At 46.3% G+C, this 27,735-nt stretch overlaps 1 protein-coding gene across 6 annotated transcripts in view; it reads left to right on the forward strand.

Annotated features, from left to right (window-relative positions):
• Positions 1 to 27,735, forward strand: part of LOC139010083 (serine/threonine-protein phosphatase 2A 56 kDa regulatory subunit gamma isoform-like) — a 137,792-nt gene that overhangs the window by 92,187 nt on the left and 17,870 nt on the right. For 5 of the 6 annotated variants that reach the window (XM_070414195.1, XM_070414202.1, XM_070414200.1 and 2 more), the window contains 7 exons: positions 12,000 to 12,110; positions 13,105 to 13,197; positions 13,279 to 13,409; positions 18,083 to 18,142; positions 20,389 to 20,497; positions 22,132 to 22,185; positions 27,411 to 27,581. In XM_070414195.1, coding sequence (XP_070270296.1) covers positions 12,000 to 12,110; positions 13,105 to 13,197; positions 13,279 to 13,409; positions 18,083 to 18,142; positions 20,389 to 20,497; positions 22,132 to 22,185; positions 27,411 to 27,581 — 729 coding nt within the window. Of the gene's footprint in view, positions 1 to 11,999; positions 12,111 to 13,104; positions 13,410 to 18,082; positions 18,143 to 20,388; positions 20,498 to 22,131; positions 22,186 to 27,410; positions 27,582 to 27,735 lie in introns of all 6 variants that reach the window. The other variant, XM_070414190.1, reaches the window with a different exon arrangement.

Consider the following 27,735-nt stretch of genomic DNA (forward strand, 5'->3'; position numbering starts at 1 on the left):
AACTCTTTTATCATTATACAATGATCTTCTTTATCCCTGATGATATTATTTACTCCAAAATCTATTTTGTCTGATGTTACTGTAGCCACTCCAGCTCTCTCTTGACTAGTGTTAGTGTGATATGTCTTTTTCCACATTTATTTTTTTGGTTGGGTGTTGCTTTTTTATTCAGTCAGACAATCTCGACCTTTTGATAAGAGCGTTCAAGCCATTTACTTTCAATGTGAGTATTGATGTGTTAAGTTGAAATCTGCCATCTTGCTATATTTTTTCTATTTGTCCCATCTGTTCTCTGTTCCCTTTTTCTTTTGTTCTGCTTTCTTTTAGGTCAGCTGGGTACTTCTTATGATTCCATTTTATCTCCTTTGTTGGCTTTTTAACTATAACTGTTATTGTTTGATCTCATTTATTTAACTTTTCTCGAATACATCTTTAACTTCCCTCAAGTGATAACATACTATTTCACATAGAATATAAGTTTACGACAACACACTTCCATTTCTTCTCTCCCAGCCTTTTTACTATTGTTGGCATACATTTTACTTCTTCATATGTTATAAACCCCACAATATATTAATTTTTATTTTTAAATAATTATCTTTTAAAGAGATTTAAGTAATTTTTAAAACGTATTATACTTCCCAGATACTTCCTTTTTCAGTGTTCTTTTACTTTTTAATATGTTTTCATTGATTTCAGAGAGAGAAGAAAGAAGAGGGAAAGAAATATCAGTGAGAGAGGAAAACATCGATCAGCTGCCTCTTGTATTCCCCCTGTTGGGGATCAAGCCTGCACTCTGGGCATATGCTCTGACCAGAGATGAAACCCACAGCTCCCAGCATATTGAACCGGCCACCTCAGTGCACAGGACGATGCTCAACCAACTGAGCAACACTGGCCAGGGCCATTTTCAGTGTTCTTCACTCCATTCTCTGAATCCAGAAACCCACCTGGGATTAGTTTTCCTTCTGACTGAAGGACTTTCTTTAATATGTTTGAAAGGTCTTTCTTTTGCTTTTGATTTTGAAAGGTGTGCTTATCGAGTTGAGGGGGGCCTCTGCAATCTCAGTGTTCTCTCTCTGCAGCTCTCTTCTCTCTGGGCCTTTGCCTTGCAAGTTCTAACCACCGTTGTCTGCTGGGCTCTTCCTGGGTTCTTTCTCCCTGTGCTGCAACCTGGAAGTTCTATCTAGGCAGGAATCTGGGCAGTCGTAGGACTCACCTCACTGTTTCCTAGTTCTCAGGGTCTCTATCCTTCATCTGCAAACCAGGGTCTTTTTTTTTTTTTTTAATATATTTTATTGATTTTTCACAGAGAGGAAGGGAGAGGGATAGAGAGTTAGAAACATCGATGAGAGAGAAACATCGATCAGCTGCCTCCTGCACATCTCCCACTGGGGATGTGCCCACAACCCAGGTTTATGCCCTTGACCGGAATCGAACCTGGGACCCTTCAGTCCGCAGGCCGACGCTCTATCCACTGAGCCAAACTGGTCTCGGCCAAACCAGGGTCTTGAAAGCCATAATTCCATATATTTTTCCCAGGTTTTTGGTCAGGAGGTAGGGTAAATCCCATTCCTATTACTCTTCAGTATAAGTCTCTGCTTTATTTATAATAATCAACACAACTTCATGCAGCAATGATTCTAAAAAGATATACTGATCAAAGGCTACTTGTATCATTTGTAATTCCATAACTATATACATATAGTATATGGCTAGGGACATAGCATGAAAATGGTTGGCTATACATATATGACTGGGAAATCAGTACTTGAGCTCTGAAACTTCCCTTTTCAGTTTATTTATATCATGTAGGCTACAGAATATATAGTTTTGCTATTCTAAAGCATTCCTAAACTTTCTCACATTTTACTGCAAAAAAAAAGATCAGAATATGTGGAAAGCAAATACATGAGAGTGTAAATGTAAAATCTAACTGGTAGCTACATAGCTATTCTCTAGAAGATTAAACTTTTTTGATTGGTATTTTTCATAACAAAATGTTGGGGCATATACATCATTCAGAATCTATGCAGAACTAACCTTTGGTCCAGAGTAAATCACCTAAGAGAAACTTCCAAATTCAGTGTTATCTTTAACACTGATTGAATTAAATTAAAAGTACCTTAAGTCCTCAATGTCATCAATAGGTTCCTGGAAACTGACTTTAAGTGAAACAATGTAGTATAACAAAACCAGTTGTACCCTAGGCTAATGATAAAAGCAAGAGTTAAGGTCCTGTGGCATATTTCTAGTCACAGAAACATCACCAGGTTTTTAAATGAAGACCCAAAACATTTCTAACATTAAACATTGAAATAAATGTGAGCTATACAGACATCTAAGAATGGTGAATAAAAACAAGTCAGATAATTATTTTTTTTTTTAATATATATTTTTTATTGATTTCTTACAGAGAGGAAGGGAGGGGGATAGAGAGTTAGAAACATCGATGAGAGAGAAACATCCATCAGCTGCCTCCTGCACACTCCCCACTGGGGATGTGTCCGCAACCCAGGTACATGCCCTTGACTGGAATCGAACCTGGGACCTTTCATTCCACAGGCCGACGCTCTATCCACTGAGCCAAACCGGTTTCAGCAGATAATTATTTTTTAACCTGCCAATTCCAGTTGACTGCCACAGGTAGCTGAAGTTTCTCCTGGCTGATCAGGGCACATAGATGGGTCCACTCTGGATGCCCTCCCATCGCAGGTGACCTCACACCCACTCACACTATACTCACACTGGGATTGTGTAGATACACCATTCACCTCCCATGCACAGCTCTGTGATACAGGAGGAAACCAGAGTTCCTGGAGAAAATCCATGCAGATCAGGAACACCAGGCACACTCCACAGACAGAGGCCCCAGACAAGAAACAGTGTTGTTGTTTTTACTCAAAAAAAATTATAACAAAACAATGTGGGACAAAATGATGTTATTGAAGGAACTGCTATATTACAAGTCATTGCTTATCTTGTGCAAGTAATCTAATTTTAAACTCAAAAATTAAAAATAAAGAATAAACATACAAATAATTATAAATGAGTAGCATATTTTCATGCTTATCTGAAGACTAGAGGCTCAGTGCACAGATTTGTGCACCAGTGGGGTCCTCCCTCAGCCTAGCCTGCAGGGATCGGGCCGAAACCGGCTCTCTGACATCCCCTGAGAGGTCCCAGATTGCAAGAGGGCGGTTCTCGGGGGACACACCCCAGAATCGGGCTCCCTCCTCTCTTCCAATATTATATCACTTTCTGTATCTGAATTGCTTTCATCTCACTTTACCCTAAGCTTAGCAGTAACTGACAACTTGTGGGCATTTAGCTGAAAAATGCAATTATTTAGCAAACAGGATTTACTTAGCCTAGAATCTAATCGGCCTAAGGCAAGACCCTGCTCAGTGTCAGGTTCCTGCCCAGACCTTCTACCCAGGCGGAGTCCTGTGGCAGTGAGAACCACCTTCTTCCCACCTGAGCTTCTCCTTCGCCTCCTTCCCCTCCCGGATTGCAAGAGGGCAGTTCTCCAGTGACACACCCCGGAATTGGGCTCCCTCCTCTGTTTCTTGGTGCGTCACCTGAGATCCACAGCTGTCAAGTCACCACAGCTCGGCAGATCCTGCATTGAGCATCTGCCCCCTGGTGGTCAGTGCGCATCATAGCTACTGGTCAGACGGTCGAATGGTCGCTTAGGCTTTTATATATATAGGTGGTATTGTACATTTAGTTGTGAAGTAGTCATAAAATTAAAATATTCTTTGTTTTAAAAAAAGACTAAATTTCCTTTAATAGGGTTTTAGGGTTTTTTTATTTGTAGGCTTTTTATTTCTACAGTATCTTTTTTTATATATATACTAGAGGCCCAGTGCACAAAAATTTGTGCACTCGGCGGGGGGGGGGGGGGGGGGGGGGGGAGGCCTCAGCCCGGCCTGTGCCCTCTCGCAGTCTGGGACCCCTTGGGAGATAACGACCTGCTGGCTTAGGCCTGCTCCCAGGTGGCAGAGGGCAGGCCCAATCCCTAGGTGCAGCCCCTGGTCGGGCTCGGAGCAGGGCTGATTGGGGAGTTGGGGTGGATTGGGAGGTTGCAATGCCCCCCTCAGTCACGCTCAGGGTAGGGCTGATTGGGGGGTTGGGGCACCGCCCCCTATCACACTCAAGGCAGGGTCGATGGGGAGGTTGCGGCACCACCCCCTGTCACGCACAGAGCAGGGCCAATCAGGGGGTTGGGGCGCTGCCCCCTGTCACCCACAGAGCAGGGTCCATCAGGGGGGTTGGGGCTCCGTACCCTGTCACGCACAGAGCAGGGCCAATCAGGGGGTTGGGCGCTGCCCCCTGTCATGCACAGAGCAGGCCCATCAGGGGGTTGGGGAGCTCCCCCCGTCACGCACAGAGTAGGGCCGATAGGGGAGTTAGGGCACCGCCCTCTATCACCCACAGAACAGGGCCGATCAGGGGGTTGGGGCGCCACCACTGTCACACTCAGGGCAGGGCCGATGGGGAGGTTATGGCTCTACCCCGTCACACACAGAGCAGGGCCGATCAGGGGGTTGGGGTGCAGCCACTGTCACACTCAGGGCAGGGCCGATGGGGAGGTTATGGCTCTACCCTGTCACACACAGAGCAGGGCCTGTGGTGGTGGTGGGGGGGGGGGGGTTGTGGCCCCGCCCCCTGTCACACACAGAGCAGGGTGGATAGGGAGGTTGTGGCCCCGCCCCCTGTCACACACAGAGCCACAGGGCGATCAGGGGGTTTGGGTGCTGCCCCCTGTCACGCTGATCTGGTGCCAGGAGGCCTCGTGGCTCCGCTGATCCCGGTGCTGGGAGGCATATTATCCTTTTACTATATAGGATAGAGGCCTGGGGGCCGGCTGGTTTGCCCTGAAGGGTGTCCTGGATCAGGGTGGGGGTCCCCACTGGGGTGCCTGGCCAGCCTGGATGAGGGGATGATGGCTGTTTGCAGCTGGTCACACACCCTTCAGGGTGGGGGTCCCCACTGGGGTGCCTGGCCAGTCTGGGTGAGGGGCTGAGGGCTGATTGACTGAAGCTCCCAACCGCTCCTTTTTTTCTTTTTTTCTTTTTTATTCTGGGCCAGCTTTAGCTCTGGCTCTAGCTCTGAGGCTTCCTCTGCTGGTTTGTTTGCTTTCTATAATCGAAACAATGTATAACTTCAGCTCTGAGATCCCGGCCTATATTTGTTAGAATGTTTCAAACTGCCAGCTCAGAGACCGGCAGCGCAGGCGGGGAACGTTGGAGTCTGCAGTCACTGGAGCAAGCAAGCCTCATGTTCGCTTCCAGCTGCCTGGCTGCCGGCCGCCATCTTGGCTGACAGTTAATTTGCATAAGGATACGCTGATTAGCCAATGGGAAGGGTAGCGGTCGTACGCCAATTACCATGTTTCTCTTTTATTAGTGTAGACTAGTGGCCCCGTGCACAAATTCATGCACATTGAAAAGAAATTAATTAGAAGATATATTTTAATATCGCTATTTGCCCTTTCTCTATAATAGAGAACCAAATTCACGATCAACAAGACAGATCAAAACACACCGGTGCGATTAATGCCAGTGAGAGCTTTATATATATAAATAAACTTGCTTAATTAGACCCACTTTCTGATTTAGCTAAACTTTGTCCAGCCCAGTGAAGCACCCCAACTTCTCTTTCAGGTAATTGTCAGCAATACAGCAGTAAATGTCAACATGAAGCAGATTATTATTGTAGATCACGCAGGGAGAACAAAGGGTAAAATATTTAACTGCAGCAGTGTTTGACTATATTCTGCGCAGTGAGAAAACCCGAAGTCATTTTCAAGGTCCACCATTTCTTACTTCTTTTCAGTCTGGTCAAGTTTCTAAGCTTTCTAAATCTCCATTTTCCCAGCTAATGAAAAGAAAATAGGATTCCACCGAGTCTCCTATCTACCTACTTCAGGACTTCTGTGAGGATCAAATGAGATGAGGCACGGGAAAATGATTCACAGACATTTGGTTAAAGTGTAAAATGTTTCCACCTGGCTGTAAAGCAAGTCGTGTTCCTGGGCGGGAAAATGATTCACAGACATTTGGTTAAAGTGTAAAATGTTTCCACCTGGCTGTAAAGCAAGTCGTGTTCCTGGGCTGAAGAAACTGCAAGGAGGCTAGTCGCTAGGAAGAAGAAGCCGGGCGTTGGTATATGACGTCAATACCCAGCGCCCACAGCCACCATTTCCAGGCTGGGCAGGGCTGTGGGCCACATTTTGTGCCATGGGGTCTCAGCAGTGTTGGCTACGATTTGGTGGGGTGTTGCTTCAGGGTGGTGGCAAGGCCTGTCTCCCACTTGGGGGAAGCCAAGTGTTGCTTTGTGGGCGCCAGGTCCGCAGTGCCATTTATTGTTAAATGGCCTATTGCTAGGGAAAAGAAGTTGGGGGTTGCTACGTGACGTCATTACCCGGCGCCCACAGCCACCGTTTCCAGGCTGGGCTAGGCTGGGCTGGGCTGTGGGCTGCATTTTGCACCATGGGGTCTCGGCAGCGTTGGCTGCAATTTGGTGGGCTATTGCTCTGGGGTGGTGGCAGGGCCTGGTTCCACTTGGGGGAAGCTGAGTGTTGTTTTGTGAGCACCAGGTCCGCAGTGCCATTTCTCTGTAAATGGCCAGTGTGCGTCACGGCAGCTCCTGTGTTGAGTGTCTGCCCCCCTGGTGGTCAGTGCGCGTCATAGCGACTGGTCGGACGGTTGGACACTTAGCATATTAGCCTTTTATATATAGAGAGAGAGAGATTTTTATTGATTTCAGAGAGGAAGGGAGAGGGAGAGAGAGATAGAAACATCAATGATGAGAGAGAATCATTGATTGGCTGTCTCCTACAAGCCTCCCACTGGGGATCGAGCTTGCAGCCCGGGCATGTGCCCTTAACCGGAATCGAACCAGGGACCCTTCAGTCTGCAGGCCGATACTCTATCCACTGAGCAAAACTGGCTAGGGCTCCACAATATATTTGTTACTTAAGAACATAGTTGAATGATTATAAAAATAAGCTATTCAAAATAAGAATTTAATAATAGTTCTTTTCTTAAATATCACATTCTGGCATCTACTTGGAGATAAACTATGTGATTTGAAGGCTCTTGCCCAGTAATTTGTTATGAAACATACCAATCAGAAAGTGGCCATGTTGTGTTAGGAAAAGGGGGACCCTGCTTCACCCCCTGTTTACTGAGTGCTCGTCTGTGCCACTCAGGCAGTGTGATCACCTGGGAGGTGGCACTGGAGAAAGATGTTAAACCAAGAATGACCCAGCCATCTGGTTATATTTAAGACAAATGTACTGCCTGACAGGTGAGCTTAAAATCAGAGCCAATTACATCTGGGCTTGGGAAAGGCTCCCTGACAAGCGTTGCCTGCAACTGGGATCTTAGGTGTCGGCGGAAAGTGGTCACAGGTTTTAGTAATTATGTGGCATTGCAGTTAATAAGGTGAGTGGCAGCAGGTATATGAGGACCTCGTGGGTGACGCCCTGCGGCAGGTGCTGGAGAGTAAGCAGTGAGTGAATTGTGGCGCGTGTCCTCAGGATGACAGCTGAACTCAGCCGGGAAAGCAGATTTGGACTAAGTTTACAACTAAGAAAGAGACAGTCTCTCTCTTTAAGATTGCTCCTAGGACTTTTATTATCCACCTAAAGTTTAAATTATATCCATTGAGTTCATTAAAAGCCTCAATAAGAATTGTGTTTAAGATTGTATTTGGTGTATGAGCTGCCTCGTGGAGAAGTGACATCCCCCCACCCTAGAGAATGGCCAGTCCCGTCACCAGTTGGGGAGCTCTTCAGTGCCCATCGCTAGGCTTGGTAACTAACTGGCCATTGTAGTGGCTGTGTCCTTGGATACTCCTATCGGTTATGTTTTCATGTTGCTTATTAGAGGTGAGGTTGTTGTCGTTAGGTTTGTATTTTTGGTTTTTGTTGAGTTTGCATCTGTGGCCCTGCTGAGATATTCTGTCTGTTGCCTCCCTCTGTTGGTTTTACACATACGTTGTACTATTTATAAGTAAATATAACTTTTTATTTAAAGAAATTGTAGATGGGCTTCCACTGCCCCCCCACCTCCACCCCTAACCTTACTCAGAGCTTAGAATTTCTACTACAGGAGGAAGAGTGTCTGGAGGAACTGTAAGTTGGGCTTTGGTGAACTCACCTTTATAAATCCTACTCGCGTGCATAAAACAGCATCACTATCATAGCCCTGGTGGTTGTGAACAAAGAACTGAATAATCAACCTTTCCTTCCTCGTCACCTCTGAAATTAGATTAGCAGTGTTCTCTGGAGCGAATCCCTTTCTGTCTCACACCTCCACGTGTGCCCTGTGCTGCAGTGACCTCTGATCCGAATGTGTTAGTACTCCCCCTGGTAGTGACTATTACAGTGATAGAAAGGCTTTGTGATACTACAGAATCATGAGGAGTTTCCATAATTTGGTTTGCATCTAATTCAGTAAATGTAGCAATTTGGTACTGATTTTAAGTACTGCAAGTGGGAGTTTCAAGAAAGCTGTAAAAGCAGGTGCTTCCTCATATTACAGAGTCCGTCCACACCACCACAGTGGCCGTGTAGACCACAGGCGTGCGCCCACCCATGTGGTGACTCTTCATGCTTAGTGCTTTTCCACTTCACCTGTGCCCAGTGCAAAGAGGATTTACCCTCTTTCAGCAGCTGAGGAAACTGAGGCTTGGAGGGCAGGATTTTCAGTCTAGGGTCCTGCTTCTGGGTGGGAGGAGGCCGGGGGAGGCTCTCCCCCACGGCCATGCTGCTCTGTGTGACCTGACTACCTGCATCAAAGCCCCTCAGCTGAGCAGGACAATGGACCTGTGTGATCCCATCAGACTCCCCAGACCAACAGTAGACACAAGGTTCCCTTTGGCTTCCATGGCATGACATTGACGAAGGTCACCTTCTGTGTTTCCCTCAGACAGAACTCCGTGTATCTGGACAGCACACTCCCTTCGAGCACATGGACATCAGCACCACGGCACTTAACAAATTTGACCCCCATAGCTTTTGTGCTAAGAAATGTTGCTAGGCTAGAAACCCAAGAATAACTCCAAGTGGCCTCCTGTTTTCCTTCTTCTCTCCTAACCTTTTCTAGAGATGAGCATTAAATTATTGCAGTGTAGTGTTGTCGGAAAGGGTGGAAATTACGGTGCGAGTGAGATTTGTTGCCTAAAATAAATAACTTTTTATCAATTAGAGTTGGCTAATAATGACACTTCATGGATCTAGGGTGATCATCCTTAAAGAATACCAAAAAAGGGGACTTCTACATTAAAAGCAGTTTGGTCCATGTCCCCTTGCAGCCTCCTAGCTCAGCATCTAGAACTCAGTGAAGGTACAGGTGCTGGGAATGGGCCAAGGTTGTCAGAACGCTGGGCGTGGGGCCTCACCCTGAAACTAGAGCCAGCCCACCGCTGAGTCTGTCAGAGTGCTGCCAGAGAGCAGACCAGCGGGTAGAGACAGAGAGATTGATGGAGCATTCAGGGAACTGTCTTCCACCTGTGGAGGTGACGGGGCGAGGCGAACACCGTGGGGCAGGGCCAGGCTGGACTAGGGCAGGGCTGACAGCTGTTCACATGGGATTCCTTCTTCCTCGGGGACCACAGTGTCACTCCTAAGGCGTTTCAACTGATGGGTGAGGCTCACCCATATTCATGAGGGTGATCTCCTTAAAGTCAGCTAATTGGGTGCTAACTACTACCTCCCTCCACAGTGATGCTCACATTACTGCTTGATTGAATAATGGGCTACTCTAAAACTGACCGTTGTCTTTAACCATGACTTGTGGAACCTTTTTTTCCTGCCCCTTTTTGTCATCTTGGTTATAGCTGTTTTCCCTAGTTTAACGCTTTAACCCTAGACTCCAGCCTCATGTGTACCCTCCGGTGAGCAACTTGGCAGGTGAGGCACCTAAAGTGGGTGAGGCAAGGAGTGGAATGTCTGTGCTCTGGAGACCCATCCAGAGGGGCAGCCTTCTCCCCTTTTCTTCAGACCTCTAGCCCCCATCTGGGTGAACTGACCACTCCCTAGGCAGTCCCTGGGCATCCCCACTGCTCCTTTTATCCCTCCACCTGTGTTCCCCTCCAGGTGCAGTTCACCCCGGAGTCACGGGCTGCTCCAGCACATCTCCTGCCTCTGAAGGCTTTGAGAGGCAGGCAGTGTGTGTTCATAGACACGTCTGCCACCAGGGACACTGAGCCTGCGGCTGTCATCCACCAGCCCCCAATCTCTGGGTGACTCTCTTGGAGTCCCCCAATCATTTGGCTTTGAGGGAGAGGTTAGAAAACCCCAGATCACAAATGACACACTCCTCATAAAGGTCACAGCCTCTGCCTCTCCTCTGTGCTTTCTTAGCCCTAGAAGGCACCCCCTGGAGGTGACGGTGCCCACCCAGGGTGTGGCCTTTCCTTTGCGGGGGGCAGGGGTGGAAGCTCTCCACGGCCCCTTATTGTCTTGTGCGGGCTTTGGGATCAGGGTGCCTAGAGGAGTACCCTGGGGCCAGTGATTGAGGATGTGCCCACTACCTGGTAACACCTGTCACAGCCTCTGTTCGTTAATCACCTGTTGTCTGGGAGGTCCTTCCCGAGCCCTGTACACAACTTGTTCACAGGTTCCAGACTTCTTTCTCTTTCTACTGTGTCTTAGGAGCTTTACTCATTTTTTTACTGCAAATGTTTTACAACTATTAGTTTCTAGATTTCCAACCATTTTTTTCATCCCTCCCCTCACCCCCTGTCCTGTCTCTGCGCCCCATCATAGTTGCTCTGCCGCAGCCCATCCTCCAGATGACACAGAGAACAAACTTGGTGCTCGGGGCTGTTACAGCAATGGCTAAAAGAGCAGGCATTTTTCTTCATGAAAAATGATGTTACCGTTTGGGGTTCAGAATCAGTAACAGTGAAGACAGGATGAGCTGGGTGGTGGCACGTGCTGGACTCTCCTCCACAGATACCTTCTCATTGTTGTCATGGAGTCGGACTCTGGCGTAAGGTCAAGTGTTTCGATTTTGTGCTTTGGGGAGTGATGGGGCCAGGGCTTTTTCTGATCACCTGTAAGAGCCCAACTCTGTAACTGGCCGGTGGTAGGTTCAGACTCCGTAAGGTAGCTGGTCACGAATGTGTCAATTATGTTGTGCTTTATTTAGAGAGCTAACTTTTCATATTAACCATACAGGCAGTAAAACACCTATGCTCCAAATAACCGTAAACTTAATACAGAAAACATCTGTTCTAACACACATTGATTCATTTTTATGAAGTTGAAAATAAACGAAGCCAGGATAGGGGACTGGTGAAGGGTGATGTGAAGATGGGGATCCAAGAAAGGGGTTAGGAGTCCTATGAGAAACCATCCAAACCCCAAAGAATTTTCTTCTTAACTGTCAGGTCTCTGGGCACTCAGCCAGGCTGTCCTGTAATGATTCTTGCAGCCTGTCTCTGGGAATGACTTTCTAGCCGCACACTCAGGAGTCCCCCGTCTTGACTGTCGCCATCAGTGTGGATTCCAGAGGGCTCTTCATCAGTCACAGGGTGTCCCAGCACAAAGTGGCATTTGCCATGTATCAGTGTCTTCGGTTCTTAACCCCTGCTGCAGGTGGTTTTTGTTGTTGTTGTTGTTTTAATCCTCATTGATTTTTAGAGAGAGAGGGAAAGACAGAGAGGAATATCGATGTGAGAGAAACACATCGATTGGTTGCATCCTGCATGAGCCCTGACCAGAGCCTGGGCCCGGGAGGAGCCTGCAACTGAGGTACATGCCCTTTGGTCCTCAGGCCGACACTCTATCCACTGAGCCAAACTAGCTAGGGCTCCTGCTGCAGTTTTGACCAGAATCTCGTTGCGGGCCCACACTGCTTCTGAATTTTGAGAATTCCACTGGAATCAGCTCTCTTTAGAATTACTTAAGATTTTTTTTTAATGTTCTTTGTAAATATTTTTAATGCCCTGGTTATAATTATAGACTATGTGGATTTTAGTTTGCAGTTAATATGTTTCGAACATTACCACCTTCCTCCAATCCTACGGGAGCAGAATTTGACCCAGAGGAAGACGAACCAACGTTAGAAGCAGCCTGGCCTCACCTACAGGTACTGAACTGGGGAATGGGCCAGAAACGGGCGTAAATGAGATGTATATGTGCGTGGGGTCTTCCTCTGACGCAGATGCACTGGCCTGAGGGCCTCATCCCAGCTGGTTGCAGGTGGACCTCTGATCATACTGGCATAGGCCTTGCACACCTATGTGTACATGAAAATGTTTTAGCAGAAGAGAGAATGTTCAATGGCTTTTCTTTGTGTAGATACTGTATATCAACTACAGAGATATGGAATTGTCAGCATGTCTTTGATGGAAATGATTATTTTGCTGACAGCCATTGAATTGAGACCTGGAGGACTCACACGGCATTTCCCAGTTTGGGGTACTTAGATTTAATGTGCTCCTGCTACGTGCCCCAAAGCTCACCTGCTGGCGAATGCCTTTCTCAGAGCCTTTGTAGGGCGAGAGGTTGATTGGGAGCATGCCTGTGGGAAGGCACTGAGCCCACTCTGAGCAGAGCACTGGACTGGGAGGTCTGGGCGGTCCTAGGAGGGGAGATGGAGAGATGAGAAACCCAGGAAGGGGCCAAGCGGGGAACAGACGGAAAAGGAGAGCTGTCTCGGCAGCAGAGCGTTCCCGCCTGTGGCATCTGGGACATCTGCTCACCAACGAGTCCCAGCTTCTGTCGGCCTGCCTCTCCCAGGGCACTTGGAGGTGACAGGCTACAAATCCCACCCAGAACTTGGTCCCAGCCCAGCTGTGGCTGCTGAGCATCGGGGTCTCTGAGCAGCGTAATTTAAGCATGGGTGACATCCTTTTGTTTAAATGCCATTTAAGGAGATAGTCTGTGGTTCTTAGCAAAAGAAAACAGTTACCATCATCAGTTACAATTAAATTAAGCCACGTAATTTAGCATTAAATCTACAGATACATGGCTTTTTTAAGGCTAATATACGAAGACAAAGATTCAACTCATGGTGTATTTTTAATCTCCATTTAGTAAAATACCATGTTTTTTGACTCACTGTTGTTTTTCCCTCCTAGCTTGTTTATGAATTTTTCCTAAGATTTTTAGAGTCTCCAGATTTCCAACCTAATATAGCGAAGAAATATATTGATCAGAAGTTTGTATTGCAGGTAAGGCACAAATTAGCTGAAAGCACAAAAGCCCTACTTTACAGAGAATCCAGGTTACTAAGTGTCTTTTTCTTCTTGAAGCTTTTAGAGCTCTTTGACAGTGAAGATCCTCGAGAGAGAGATTTTCTTAAAACTACCCTTCACAGAATCTACGGAAAATTCTTAGGCTTAAGAGCTTACATCAGAAAACAGATAAATAATATATTTTATAGGTAAGTCAGCATGGGTGACATTTCTCTTCTCGCGTGGTGATGTTCATTTGCATACTTAATGCCCCCACGTCATCATTCTTTTGACAAGTGACCAAAGAGCACTAGTGGCTGTTTCTGAGCAGCCAGCTGTTCATGTCCAGGTGGCTCCAGTCTGCACCTGCATCTCCGTGCCAGGCTGGGGCTGGCCTGTCCTCCTTCTCCACCCCTCCCCATGGCTCACTCCCAGCATCTCACCACACACCCTCCTTTATTTCGGTTTTTACTAAAACCAGTGGTTCCCTCTGGAGTGCGGATAGAGTGATCTGTCCAAAGCTGGCTGTGCCTTCCTCCTGCCCTTCCTTCATTCTTCCCCATTGCATCTCAGTGAAAGCAGGAGTGAGGAGTGGATCTTGAGGAAATATGAGACTTACATTAGAGGTTTGGGAACTGCCCTGTGCACCCAGGGAAAAGGCAGCCCTGCTGAGAGCAGCATGTGAAGACCCGGCAGCTTTTAGCGGTCACAGCCACCGCCATCTCTAGGCCTGCAGGACCATGGAAACTGGGAAGCTGGTCACAAGAGTTTACGAGGAGGAGGGCACAGCCCTGCAGCTCACAAGAGAATGTTCCAAGTACAGTGTTCACCTTGACCCCAGCCCTTCCCATCCCAGTTTCAACACCTTCGTCTCTGCTGCTGCTGCCTCTGAGTCACCCGCTGACCGACACCCTTTGGGTGAACAGGTGTTAAGTCCTGGGTGGGGCCCTGGGTGTCACAGGTCTGGCTCCTCATAGTTGGCTCCCTGCGCAGCTTCGGCTCCTTCCACACCACCACCTGGAAGCCTTGTTTGATCCTCCACGATGATCTTTTCCACCAGCCCTTCTCCTCAACCTGCCAGGCTTCTGGAAACATCTGCTTGCCAGGAAAGCCTCCCTGGCCTGGCGGATGGGTGCGGTCTCCCTGTGAGGGTAGGCTTTGTGTCAGCTGCTCTGTCACACACCCAGTGCCAGCTCGTGCCCAGCCATGGTGGCACCAAATAAATGTTGATGGATGAAATACTTAATGCAGTTTCTTATCTGGCCCTGGGAGGCTCACTAAATTAGTAGTTTATTCTGTGAATTGTGGCTTCTAAGGAAGACTTACCCTAAGGCCCCCCAACTCCAGGATGGCTCAGTGACAGGTCCTAGTGGGGACAGGCACAGTGTGCATATCCCTCAGGGAGACAGTCAGCAGCAGTGCCAGAGTGAGAATGCCGACCCGGCCGGAGCACTGCCCAGGCCAGGCAGGTCCCTTAGACACCATGACCGAGCATTGGGGGAGAAAAGGGCCAAGGGGGATTGGACAGATGGAAACCAACAGCCTCTCTGGTGTTTCTGTCACCGGTTCCTCGCATTCCGTCACCAGCCTGGCCCTAGTGTACCACCCAGTCCTTGAAGTCTCCGGGGCCTACACTTCTGCGGTCATCGGGGTATAATCCTCTCCCTTATCTTCACACTCAGTACGGCACTCCGAGGTCAGAGCTTCCAGTGTGGGTGGGGCTGCCCTCTGAACTCCTTCCAGGTGCCCTGCGTCCATTTCTGTAGCAGCCCCGGGAACGGTGACGCACCCAGATGGTGGTGTGCTCCTGTGCATGTTCCTGGTTTATGTTCTTGGTGTCACACCTCCTAGTTAACAAGATCGTTACTTGGCTAGTGTGCTCATCTATCAACATAATAGCCATTATTTAAACGAGAGGTGCAATTTATAGTCCAGTCTTTTAGGTCTAAAAGTAAGCTTCACTGAAGTGGGTTTTTTGTCCTTAAATGTAGGTTTTGTTTGAATAACAGAGTCACAAATAACACCCACATTAAAGAAGTGAAAAATGTCTCATATCTTAAAGAGCTCTAATTTAGAACTGAAATACTTAAATAGGTTATTGAAAAGTTACTACACAGTTTAGTTCAGCTCTCACTAAATGCTCAGTGTGAGAGTGTGGTATTTTCAGTTATCTTTTCTATAATTATAATTATTAATACATGCAATCAAAAATAAGCATATCATGTAGATTCCATAATTGTTTGAGTCTCCACCCTCAATCCCACTTCCTCATCATTTCATGTGAGAAAACAATTAGAAAGGACCACCTTGGGAGAGAGATTCAGCTCAGCGAAGTTCTTCCTAGTATCTGATAAGAAAAAGAATATGTCAAACATATTTGCTTCAACTTACTCAAATGTGAAGTTCCTGTTTCTATGGTTTCTCATTCTCATCAGCATTTCGGAGATGTGGTTTAGAGAGAGCTCTAGATAGCGGTAACACCTGTTTGGGCAGACAGTGGACCCGGAAGGTTAGGTGTCTGTGGTGGGGCCAGGCTTCAGTCCCCTACTGCTAGCAAACCACCCCACATCTGAGTGGCCAAAAACCACAATGTATTCTTTCTCACAATTCTTACACTGGGGCACATGGTGTCCACGAGGGCTGGGATGGCCGCAGTGGCTCAGGGCAGTGCAACCTCAAGGCCCCAGCAGCTCCCAGGAGAGGGAGGGGGGCTGCCAGGGTTTGAGGGTGTGGCCGGAAGTGGTTCAGACTTCCACCCTGTGTTTTGGTCCCAGCCACTCGTGCCGGGACTGGACAGCACAGACTCAGGGGCAAGAAGTGGTTCCACCTCTTCACAAGAGGGCAGGACTTATCCTGCAGGGAGGAGAGGAACCCATGGGTTTAGAGAGTCCTAATTCCGTTGTTGCTGAAAGAGTGGACAACCCTCTTGCCCCCTCTTCATGGATCTCCCTGGCTTCCCTCTTGTTTTACACCCTGTTTTTTGTCTCCCACTGGAAAAGTAAGAAGGAAAACTACTTTTCTATTTTGTATACCAATTTCAAATCAGGTTAAAGTAATGAGAAATTAAGAACTTACCAATAAGAAAATATTGTTGACTTAGCAGGGGCGAGGGGCTGGGCAGGCTCCTCTGTGTCTCGGGCGGGCTGGGACTCCTCCCAGGTCTGAGTGAGAGTAGTTGTATCAGAAGTTGCTAGGTGGTACTATATGCAAAGCTGTAGCTTTGTGCATTTAAACTGTTTTGAATATTTCAAACCAGTGACGCAGAGGGAGCCTTCAGGTTGAGCTTCATGAGGCAGTGGCAGTGAAGAGATATATCTGCTGGTGGCTCAGCCGCTTCCTTCCCGCCCTCATTCCCACCCAGGCTGCCACGTTCCATTCGTCACTTCCCTGCCCATCTTTATGCTGCCACTAGATCCACTTCCATCTATGTCACTGTTCTGCTGACCCTGCCACTGTGGCCTCAGATCCGAGTGGGTCTGAGCTGGCCTCCAGTCTCCATGGACGCTGCCCACCTTCCTGCCAGTTGCCCGCTACCCGGTCCAAGTCACAAACCTTTGTTCCAGCCAAATGAGTTCTCTCCCCACTCCACACCCCTGTCTTTAAAAATCTGTGGGAAGCCTACCTCGGGGCTCAGTTCAAGAACTGACCCCTCAGTGGACTGGCCATCCAGTAGTATATGGGGTGGGCAAAAGTAGGTTTACAGTTGGTCAGGTGGAAAATAATACAATAATTAATACATAATACAAGTATAAATTGTTTTGCATACTCTCAACTGTAAACCTACTTCTGAACACCCTGTGGATGTGTTAGGCCCATCCTGCAGGATTATTTTACATCCTGTGGGTGTTCGGCCAAGTTTCCAAACAAGGACAATAAAATTGGAGTCACATTCTTTATAAATCACAAACTCATTTTTGGCTTAGAGCATATCTAAACTAAGTTTCCATCTGGGAGGCAGGAACCGTTTCTTACACCCCTCACTTCAGCCGAATCAGCCCGAATGTTGGTGGCGAACTTTTTTTCTGCCAGGGGCCATTTGGATATTTATAACATCATTTTGACCGTACAAAATTATCATCTTAAGTGTTAGACTGTTATTTTGGTCAAACATTTAACTTACCCCTAATGCCCTGGCAGGGCCAGACCAAATGATTTCTCAGGGCCAGCCGTTCCCCACTCCTGCTTTTGACTGACTAACCCCAGGTGAGCAGGTGTGAGGCAGGGGCCGGTGGTTCCTGAGCAGATCCTGTGGGGAAGAGACGTCTTCCTGTTTTGTGTCCCTGTTCCCGCTCATTGCCCCAGTTTATTCAGTGACCTGTTTGAAGTATCTGATGGATGGATGGCAGGCTGGGTCCCAGCAAGGGGATCGAGGTCTTCAGGTTGCCCTGTGCACAGGGGAGGGGCGGGGCAGTGTCAGAGGAAGCAGCAAGGCGGCCCAAGTGGTCAGGAAAGAGCTTCTACCTTTGCAGAGACTAAATATTGGAGGCATCGAGATTAAGATGTCCACTTACGTTGAAATGCAGCAAAAAAAAAAGGTGAATTAATAGAGGGGTGAGTGGATGGATCTGATAAGGCAAACATCAAAATGTTCATTGTAAAGTCTGGATGGTTGAAACACGGATGCTCACTGTAAAATTCCTCCAACTTTTTGTTTGAAAATTTTCAGAATAAAATGTTGGGGGAATTTTTGAGCGGCAGGCTACGAGGAGTTTATTGATGACAAGAAACAGTGCCCCTGGGATGGTTTTACAAAATTGATGTGCTTATTGTTGCCTGACTGCGTGATTTTCCCCCTAAAAGCACTGTTTCTTATTCAAAGGATTTTAGTCTTCCCAGCTGTTATTTCACTGTCTAATTCTACATGACAAATTGCCTTTTCCAGGTTTATTTATGAAACAGAGCATCACAATGGCATAGCAGAATTACTGGAAATACTGGGAAGGTAAGTCATCTTTGTGTTATTGGTAGTGATTGGCTTTAGATGGAATTTATAGCAGAATGATCCAGTTGATTAAATTCAACCACCCCCTCCCCAAAGCAAGAAAACTTAAACCATTCTCTTTTTTAAAAAATATATATTTTATTGATTTTTTTTACAGAGAGAAAGGGAGATGGAGAGGGATAGAGTTAGAAACATCGATGAGAGAGAAACATGGATTCAGCTGCCTCCTGCACACTCTCCACTGGGGATGTGCCCGCAACCAAGGTACATGCCCTTGACCGGAATCGAACCTGGGACCTTTCAGTCCACAGGCCGATGCTCTATCCACTGAGCCAAACCAGCCAGGGTTTAAAACATTCTCTAGATTCTAGAACTTAAACAAGATCTCACTTATGGCCCTAACTGGTTTGGCTCAGTGGATGGAGCGTCAGCCTGTGGACTAAAGGGTCCCAGGTTTGATTCCGATCAAGGGCATGTACCTTGGTTGCGGGCGCATCCCCAGTGGGGAGTGTGCAGGAGGCAGCTGATGGATGTTGCTCTCTCATCGATATTTCTAACTCTCTATCCCTCTCCCTTCCTCTCTGTAAAAAATCAATAAAATATATATTTTTTTAAAAAAAAAAGATCTCACTTATGGAAGAGTTCAGGAGCTCTTGGTTGAGAACATGCTAGATGACAAGTGTCTTCCATTTGTGTGGTTCAGTATGTAGACTCCACCTCCTACGCCTCAGGAGCATTCTGTGGAAACACAAGTTCAATTGTTTCCTCAAAGGCAATGCTAAAAATAGTCACATTAAGGTTTATATTTGACACTTAGAAGAATAGATCATTTATTATACATTTGAGGAACTGAATAAATACTAATATTTCAGAATGCTTTGATTTTATAAATTTTTCATATATACTTACAAAATAATTAACATTTCGAAAACTTTTATCTTAATGCAAGTAAAGTTCTTGCTTGCTGTCATTTTTTAAATTGTTGACTATACGTTGTGTGGCAGGCCTCCTACCCACCACTTCCCAGAGTCCTCAGGGTTCAGTGGCTCCTCTCCTGGGGATTCCATGCACATTGACAGCTAGAGGTTCTGAGGAGTCCTGCAGTGAAAGGGCCTGTAGGTTTTTGTTTAATGGTTTCCAAAACTACTGAGAAGCTTTTCTCAAAGAATGCTGGTCATCCTGTGGCTCAGTAGTCCTGCCCTATTGTTCCGAGAAAAAAATTATACTTGCTGTTAAAGATATAATTTGAAAAAAAAAAAGTTAGTCCTCATGGAGATTTCTTCTTCAACTAGTGTCAACACACTCGGTGGGTCTCTCTCCCTCGGTAGAGCATAGTGAGCGGTTAGGTGGGTGTCCCTTACAGGTTGTATGACCTTGGGCAAGTTACTTACCACTCTGCATCTGTTTCCTTATCTGTGAAATGGGAAGATAAATTTTATTCACTTGCTGGGTCGAGAGGCAAGGTGAGCTGTCTGCGGTGTCCGGCACAGCGCACACAGGCCTCCATGCCCTCCCATGGCTAGGCTTGACTACTCTATCCTTCCAGAGGAGGCATCTGATCTGAGGGTCCCCCCAGGTGAATGAGCATATTGTCCTTGACGGCCACTTAAGCCTAACCCTGCCTGCAGGGCCCCTGTCCCTGAGGTTCATGAATGATGGGGGAACAATTTAGAAAATGCTTTAACTGCTTTCATAGCTCTTGGTAACATTTACCTGCAGCTGCGTAATTATAAAAACAAGTGGATAAACTACTTGATATTAGAAACAGAAACTTTGGTTTGCAGGTTAAGAGTAAGACCCTCCTTTCTTTGCAAAGCCGTTCTGTGCACTCAGCGTTAGAATAATGAGCCAGACTTTCTCCTGGAAAGTGAATTCCTAAGGATGGGTGAAGGCCAAAGGAAAGTGCTGGGTGGGGGCACCCTGGAGCTGGGGGTGCCAACTGAGCTGCCTGGTCTTCGTGGCCTAAGGAAGGAGGTTTTTTTACCCCCAGAGACTCCCACTGTTCTGGGTAACACCCTGTAAATCCAGAAATTTAAAATTGCCCTGTAGTTACAGAGACAAAATTAACCTTGAAGGTATTTAATTTTCTTTTAAATTTCTGCTGATACTCTCCTTTTTTCTGAAACGCATCTTTTTGCTTGCTGGTTTTCATGATAAAAACTAAAACGGGGAAAAAACAGCAAGATACTTTTTTTAAATCTGGAATTTGTAAATATTCAAACTGTACATGAATTCTGTTTTCACAGTATAATTAATGGATTTGCCTTACCACTAAAAGAAGAGCACAAGATTTTCTTATTGAAGGTGTTACTACCTTTGCACAAAGTGAAATCTCTGAGTGTCTACCACCCCCAGGTAAGGGCCTCAGTCGTGCCAGGGGCTCGGTAGCAGGCGGTCTTCCCGGAACATTACTGAGCCCCGAGACTGAGTCCATCCTGTTCATTGGGAGTGCTCCTTTCTTATATCACATTACTGACTCAGGTACCAAGGCTCTGGTGGTAAATGAAAGAACAAGGGGGTAAAGAGATTCCTTTTAAGAAAATCAGAAAAATCTCAGGAGTAGAGAATTTCACAATGAGTTTTAAGCATAGGAAAGGGAGTAACAGGCTTGAAAAGAGTCGAGGAAGACTTCTCAAAGGAAATTTGTCTGTAGTATCATTTATAAACTAGCACCTTAAAGGAAAAGGTACCTGTACATAGTACCTGTACACCCATAGCCACAACTTTGTAAAAATCTAATTACAGTCATACTGAAAAGTAGGTCCATATGTGGTTACTAACCACTGCAGGTACCCAGGAGATCTGGTTTTTCCTTCACTCTTATTCTTCTAAGGTCCATGTAGACAGACCTCAGTGAGGCTGATGGCAGGGTGCTGGATTTGGGCACTCCCACCTTCAGTAGCCAGTGTGTTCCAGAAGCTCTGCTCTGCAGGGCTCCACTTAGGGAATTTGCAGTGAAGGATAAATTGCAGAAAGAACTGTTGACCCTTGAACAACTCAGGCTTGAACTGTGGGGGTCCCCTCGGCTTAGATTTTTTTTCAATTGACTCACATAGTTCAGACCCATGTTTAAACTGCCATACGTCCAAAACAGAAACCATCCCCACACGCCACGATATTTTGAATTTAATTTTTAAAAAGTCAATTTGCAATGAATATTACAAAAATAAATATATATGACAATTCGGGTGTTCTTGAATATTTTCAGCTGAAAATTCTCATGAAAAATGATTTTAAACTTGGTCAGGGCTGCCACTTAGGGAAAACATTTTTTTTTATAGATGCACAGGCCCGTGAGGAAGGTCCGCCTCTTGCATCTACAGATGCTTATGGCGTACAATAGGTAAGGGTCAACTGGCAGTAGGGAGCCCGCGTGTGCAGAGAATCCACGTGTGTGGAGCACTGGCTTGAGTTACACGTGGATTTTTGTGTGCAGGCATTGGCCCCAGCCTCTGCGTTGTTCAGGGTCAACTGTATATTCTTCAGATGATTCTAATGACATTGGCCTCCTGGGAAATATTTTGCTTCGAGTTTTGTTTGTTACTAACTGGTAAGATCTTTACATTCAGCCCCGTTGATGTCATATTAATTGTCCTGTATTAGAAATCAATACTTCAGAGATTGAAGGTGGGACCAAATTTTAATTCGGTTTTTCCCATTTGTCATATTACTTGTTCGTTAGTCTCCAAAAAACCACAGGAAAAATCCCCATCAGACCTGGGCTGACATATTGGTGTTAGCCCAAAAGACAGTTTCCTGATTTCCTCAGCTTTCCGTTGTACCCTCTGCAGTTGATGAGGGGGAAGAACCTGTGCTGGCCTGCAGTGGGGCCCATCCCACCTGGTTGGGGACACCCCCGGGCAGCACCTGAGTGTGTCAGACCCTTGTCTCAGCAAAGGAAATGTTAACAGTGATGCTAGGATCCTAGAAACCTAGCAGCATTTCCATGTTAAAATGAAACGTTAATTCTTTTCTCCTTTACTTGTCAGCTGGCGTACTGTGTTGTGCAGTTTCTGGAGAAGGACAGCACCCTCACAGAACCAGTAAGTGGTCCTGCACTGCCCTGTCACCAAGCGCCCCCCCACACACAGCGTACTCAGTGTCGACACCCCACTGTCTGCTCAGCACACAGCTGTTCAGCTCTTTCCTCTGCAGCTATAGGCCTAATGACACTGAGTTCACTCGGTGTTATGGGTTTTCCAGGTGTAGTCCTTTTAGTGACAGGTCCCTGGATTGTAGGGGATTTATGCCACAATGTCACCTTGTCCCTCACTGTACTTGGAACTCAGAGTGCTGGGCAGTTGTCACCAGTAAGTTGTATGCAGCTTAACACTCCCCTCTTGGTTTAGCAGCACATGTAACTGACGTCAGTCAGAGGGACTATAGTGAGGGTTCTAGTGCTGTTGTGCCGAAGAGGCTTTGCTGTCAGTAACAGTCTTTCCACATAAGAGGGTAACTGTTTCCTGATCATTGCTTCATAAGTGAATGCACATTGCTGCCATTCAGTGCTTAGATTTCTCAATTTCTTGGCATTTAATCTCTATTAAAAATACAAAAGCTATTGTAGCCTAGATTAACATAGTCGGGCATGTCAGATGTCAGGGGAAGCGTTTGAAGAAATTTTAACAGCTTTGTTAAGATATAATTCACATACCACAAAATTCACCCATTTAATATGTACAGTTCAGTGGGTTTTAGTACATTATGTTATTAATTTTTTTCATTATATATATATTCTAGAAGCCCGTTGCACGAAGATTCGCGCAATAGGCCTTCCTTCTCCTTGCTGCCGGCACCGGTTTTCCTCCGGCACCCGGGACCCAGGCCTTTGGTCCGGCCACAGCGGAGAAGCCAAGCCTCGAGGCTAGGCTTTTCCCCTCCGGCCGCAGCAAGGCTTGGCTTCTCCCCTCCGGCCGCAGCGGAGAAGCCAAGCCTCTTCAGTCTTCAATCTTCACTCCGGCCAGAGCCTTCGGTCTTTGCTCTGCGTCTGTGTATGCAAATTAACCGCCATCTTTGTTGGGTTAATTTGCATAGTCACTCTGTTTGGCTGGTGGGCGTAGCGGAGTGACACCAATTTGCATGTTTCTCTTTTATTAGTGTAGATGTTCACAGTAGGGGCCTGGTGCACATAATTCATGCACTGGGGAAGAGGGCGTCCCTCAGCCTGGCCTGCGCCCTCTCGCAGTCCAGGATCCCTGTCACAGTCTGGGGATCTCTCAGTCCAGGACCCCTCACTCCTTACTGCCCGCCTGCAGCGGAGGCAGGGAGGGTCCCGCCACCGCCGCTGAGCCCACCAGCCATGAGCCCAGCTTCTAACTGATCAGTGCTCCCCCTGTGGGAGCGCACTGACCACCGGGGGGCAGCTCCTGTTTTGAACGTCTGCCCCCTGGTGATCAGTGCATGTCATAGAGACCAGTTGTTCCACCGTTTGGTCGATTTGTATATTAGGGTTTTATTATATAGGATTTTGTTTTTTCAGAAAAGAAAAGAGAGAGGAAGAGAGAGAGAAACATGAATGATGAGAGAGAATCATTGATCAGCTGCATTCTATATGCCCCCTCCTGGGGATTGAGCCTGGCATGTACCCTGAGCAGGAATTGAACCATGACCTCCTGGTTCATAGGTTGATGCTCAACCACTGAGCCACACCGGCTGGGCTGTTACTAAGTTTTTATAAATTGTGGTAAAATACACATAACATAAACTTTGCTGTTTTAGGTGTATAATTCATTGGCATTAATGACATTCACAAAGTTGTGCAATTTTCACCATTGTTTCCAAAACTTTGTCATTACCCCAAACAGAAACTCTGCACACGCTCAATACTAACTCCCTATTCCCCTCCCCAAGCCTCTGGTGACCTCCGTCCTCCTTTTGTCTCTAATGAATTCCCCACTACAGGATTTGTCCTTCTGTGAGGCGGTTTCTCTCAGCATAATGTCATCAGGGTCCATCCGTATTGTAGCAGGTGTCAGAATTCCATTTCTTATTATGGCTGAATAATATTCCATTGAGTGGATGGACCAGTTTTTGTCTATCATTCACCTTTCAGTGGCTACTGTGAATGATGCTGCTATGAGCATGGGGCATACAAATAACTCTTTAAGTGCCTGCTTACAGTGCCTTTGGGTATACACCCAGAAATGGAATTGCTGGATCTTATGGTAATTCTAGGGTTAGGTTTTTGAGGAACCACCAAACTGTGTTCTCCACAGCAGTACACCATGTTACATTCCCATCAGCAGTTTCTCCATTGCCCATTCTTTTTTCTTTTTGTTTTTTTTTTTAATAAGACAGACCCTACTTTTTGTTGGGGTGGGGGGTGGTTTCTGTGTTTTTTTGTTGTTATTAATCCTCACCTGAGGATACATTTTCCATTGCTTTTCAAAGAGAGTGGAAGGGTGGGGGGGAAGAGAGAGAGAAACATCTATGTGAGATAGACACATTGACTGGTTGCCTCCCCAATTCATCCCTATCAGGGGCAGGGAGCAAACCCAAAACCCAGGTACGTGCCCTTGATCGGGAATTGAACCCTCGACTCTTTGGTGCATGGGCCGATGCTCTAACCACTGAGTACACCAGCCAGGGCCATTGCCCATTCTTTATTTGGGTTGTTTTTACTAGTGAGTAACAAAGTAAAAAGTATTAGGTGCAGTCTTTTAGTTTTCTTGTGAAAAGACATGAAGAAATCCTAATACTGTGTTCCTGTGTGAAACTGACTTCTGATCTCTGCTTTCTTTTAAGCTTCTAAATGCTGTGTGTAGACTCCCCTACCTCACCCACGAATTCAGGGCCAGCTCTGATCACGTCCCTCAGATGCTGCCTGTAGAGGTGACAGGCAGCCCCTTTCAGAGTGACTCGTCCCTGCAGTGTCCTCCCTGGAGTCTTCTCACACCTCTGCCTCAGCTCTGAGATTCTGGAAGCTCCCAAGGAAATGTTCAGATTCCAGAATTTTTCTTTTCTTTTATTTGTTTGGGGGCTCCAGAATTCATAAAGTACAACCCATTTAAAAGACATTTTTTGCTCCCATTTGTAATCTGTAATAAATATTTTTTATTTGCAACCTATATACAGTGCTCTAAAGTGTTCTGGGCACATCGAGCACGTACAGTATTGTAAGAAGAACAGAAACTCATCAGGAAGTAAAATCGTGTTCTTGTTGCCCACCTGTCTTTATAGGCCTCTACAGCCTGGTGAGAGCTCTTTCTCTTTCCCTAATGTGCCAGGTCAGGAAGGGGACTCCCCAGGAAGCCAGGCAGGGGCTGCCAGTCCTCTCCAGAGAGCCAGCAGCCCATTGAGTTTGCCAAGGAAAGCCCCGTTCTTGAAGTGTTCCCATCAGCGAGCGGCCATTGTCGCCTGGTATTAGCATTCCCAGAGCAGACATACTCTTCTGCAAAAGGCTGTCACACTCTGAAACAGTTGGTTATTGATCTGCTCATAGGTGGATGCAAATAGTGTGAAAAGTCAGGGTGTGACTCTGATTCCAGAAATAATACCTTTCCAGCGACATGAGTAGCTACATCAGTTGTCCTGCAGCTCGAATATTAATGTGTTTCTCCCATAAAATTCCATTTGTCAAATGACTAGGAGCCGTGGGCTGTGCAGTGATGTGCATCTGCTGTACTCTTAACAGTGGTTCCCATACATCCAGGCTGTAGTAGGTGCTTGATAAATGTCTATTAAGTTATTTTGAGCAAAAAGTAGGAGGAAATCCATTAAGTGATGCATTTTTAAAAATAATTCCTTTTTAAGATAATTGTGTTGTAAATTATGTCAGCCAGACCTCCAAACTAGGAGTGCTTTCTTTTTTATAAATTTTGGAGTTTTATAAAGTTTAACATCAAAGATTATCCAGAAACCTAAATGCCACAAGCATCAAAACAGAATTGTTCTATATAGATGCTGCTCAGAGGCCACCATGACTCTAACCACGGTGGTGAGTACGGGGCTGGCCTGCTAAGCCGTGACTAGTGTGGTCTTCAGGCTGGAAATGACGAGGTGGGACCACCAGCCAGTACGCACGAGCCGTGATGACTTAGCAGCAGTCCTAATGCTAGCGGCTGGCTGGTTGTTCAGAGGCTAAACAGAGCTTTCAGGTAGTAGGTTACAGTCATTCAAGGACGTGTGCTTACATGTAAATGCTGGCTCTGGGTTGTGCTGTTTTAGACTTAAAGTGGCTAACCTCTAGAAGCATTATTAATGCTTACTGGTGTGATTGTGGTAGGAAATTTGGAAACTATAGCAATATGATAAAAAAAAGATTGCCCAGCAGAAACTACCTGTCTGACTTGGGCAAGGAATGGGACATCTAACATCCACAAATCAGGAAGCCACTGCCATGGGACTGAATGTGCCTTCAAGGGCGCTGTCTAGGTGGGGTTCTCGCTACGGCCACACCAACGCACGCCTTCTAAGGGCCAGCAATCCCCAGGCAGCTGTGTGGATTTCATAGTCTGCTCCCCACAGCGGCCCCAGGGCAGAGGTTGTTGTATCCCTCGTCTTTGATGAAGGCTCTGAGGCACCAAAGGATTGGTGATCAGTCCAAGGTCATGCACACAGAAGGCAGTGTGGGCCCAAGCTCAGATCCCTCTGCAGCCTCATGAAGCAGGAGCTAATAATACCAGCTCATTTTTGTCTCTTTGATATGTTTTAGCACCATTGAAAACACCATACATAACCACACACATGTTTGTGTATAAATGTATATGAGTAATCAATTAACTTGAGAAAGAAATGGATTCTGTACATGTGTATGTGTCACCAACAATTTTAGAACTGGCCACTTGGACACTGAGACATGTAGAATTCATGTGCTCTGTGTTTGTCCATTGGTCTTTTCTCTCTAAGCTCTCCTAACTGCCTCTTTGTTTGTTTTCGCTTTTTTAAAGAAACTAACACTGAAACGTGTCAGTAAGAGTGAGTGGGTCCCATACATTAAAATTGTGGTTCTAAAGTGTATAAAATTCAATAGAATGGCAAAGGTCTGGGGCGGGGTGGGAACCGCGTGGAGGGGGGCAGTGGAGGAAAAAAGAGGGACATCTGTAATACGCTCAACAATAAAGATTAAAAAAAATAATAAAGTGTATAAAATTTTACCTGTTTCTCTAATTATAAAAAACTCAGCTAGTAATCGACTGAATCACTGTTTCTCCTATAAGGAAAAAAGCACCACCTTATTTTGTTGCTGTGCAATGGGGACTGAAAACCGACTTAATTAACGGATGTTGGGGCACCATGGACATCACACTGTGTGCTCTTTCTTCCATAGGTGGTCATGGCACTGCTCAAATACTGGCCAAAGACTCACAGTCCAAAAGAAGTAATGTTCTTGAATGAGTTAGAAGAAATTTTAGATGTGATTGAACCGTCGGAATTTGTCAAGGTCATGGAGCCGCTCTTCCGGCAGTTGGCCAAGTGCGTCTCCAGCCCACACTTCCAGGTATGGACTTGGGGGAGGGTGCAGAGAGTGGTGAGCAGCTGCTGGGTGGGCTCCTGTTGGGGTGACAGGTTACTGGGTGTGGCTTCTCATGTTGTGCTTCTCATGTGATTTGAAAGTAAACTTCAAGTTTGCACTTTAATCGCACCTCAAAATA

Source organism: Myotis yumanensis, unplaced genomic scaffold (assembly GCF_028538775.1).
Source record: "Myotis yumanensis isolate MYYU_CA2020_CCGP unplaced genomic scaffold, mMyoYum1.0.hap1 SCAF_1, whole genome shotgun sequence".
In the NCBI taxonomy this organism is placed as follows: domain Eukaryota; kingdom Metazoa; phylum Chordata; class Mammalia; order Chiroptera; family Vespertilionidae; genus Myotis; species Myotis yumanensis.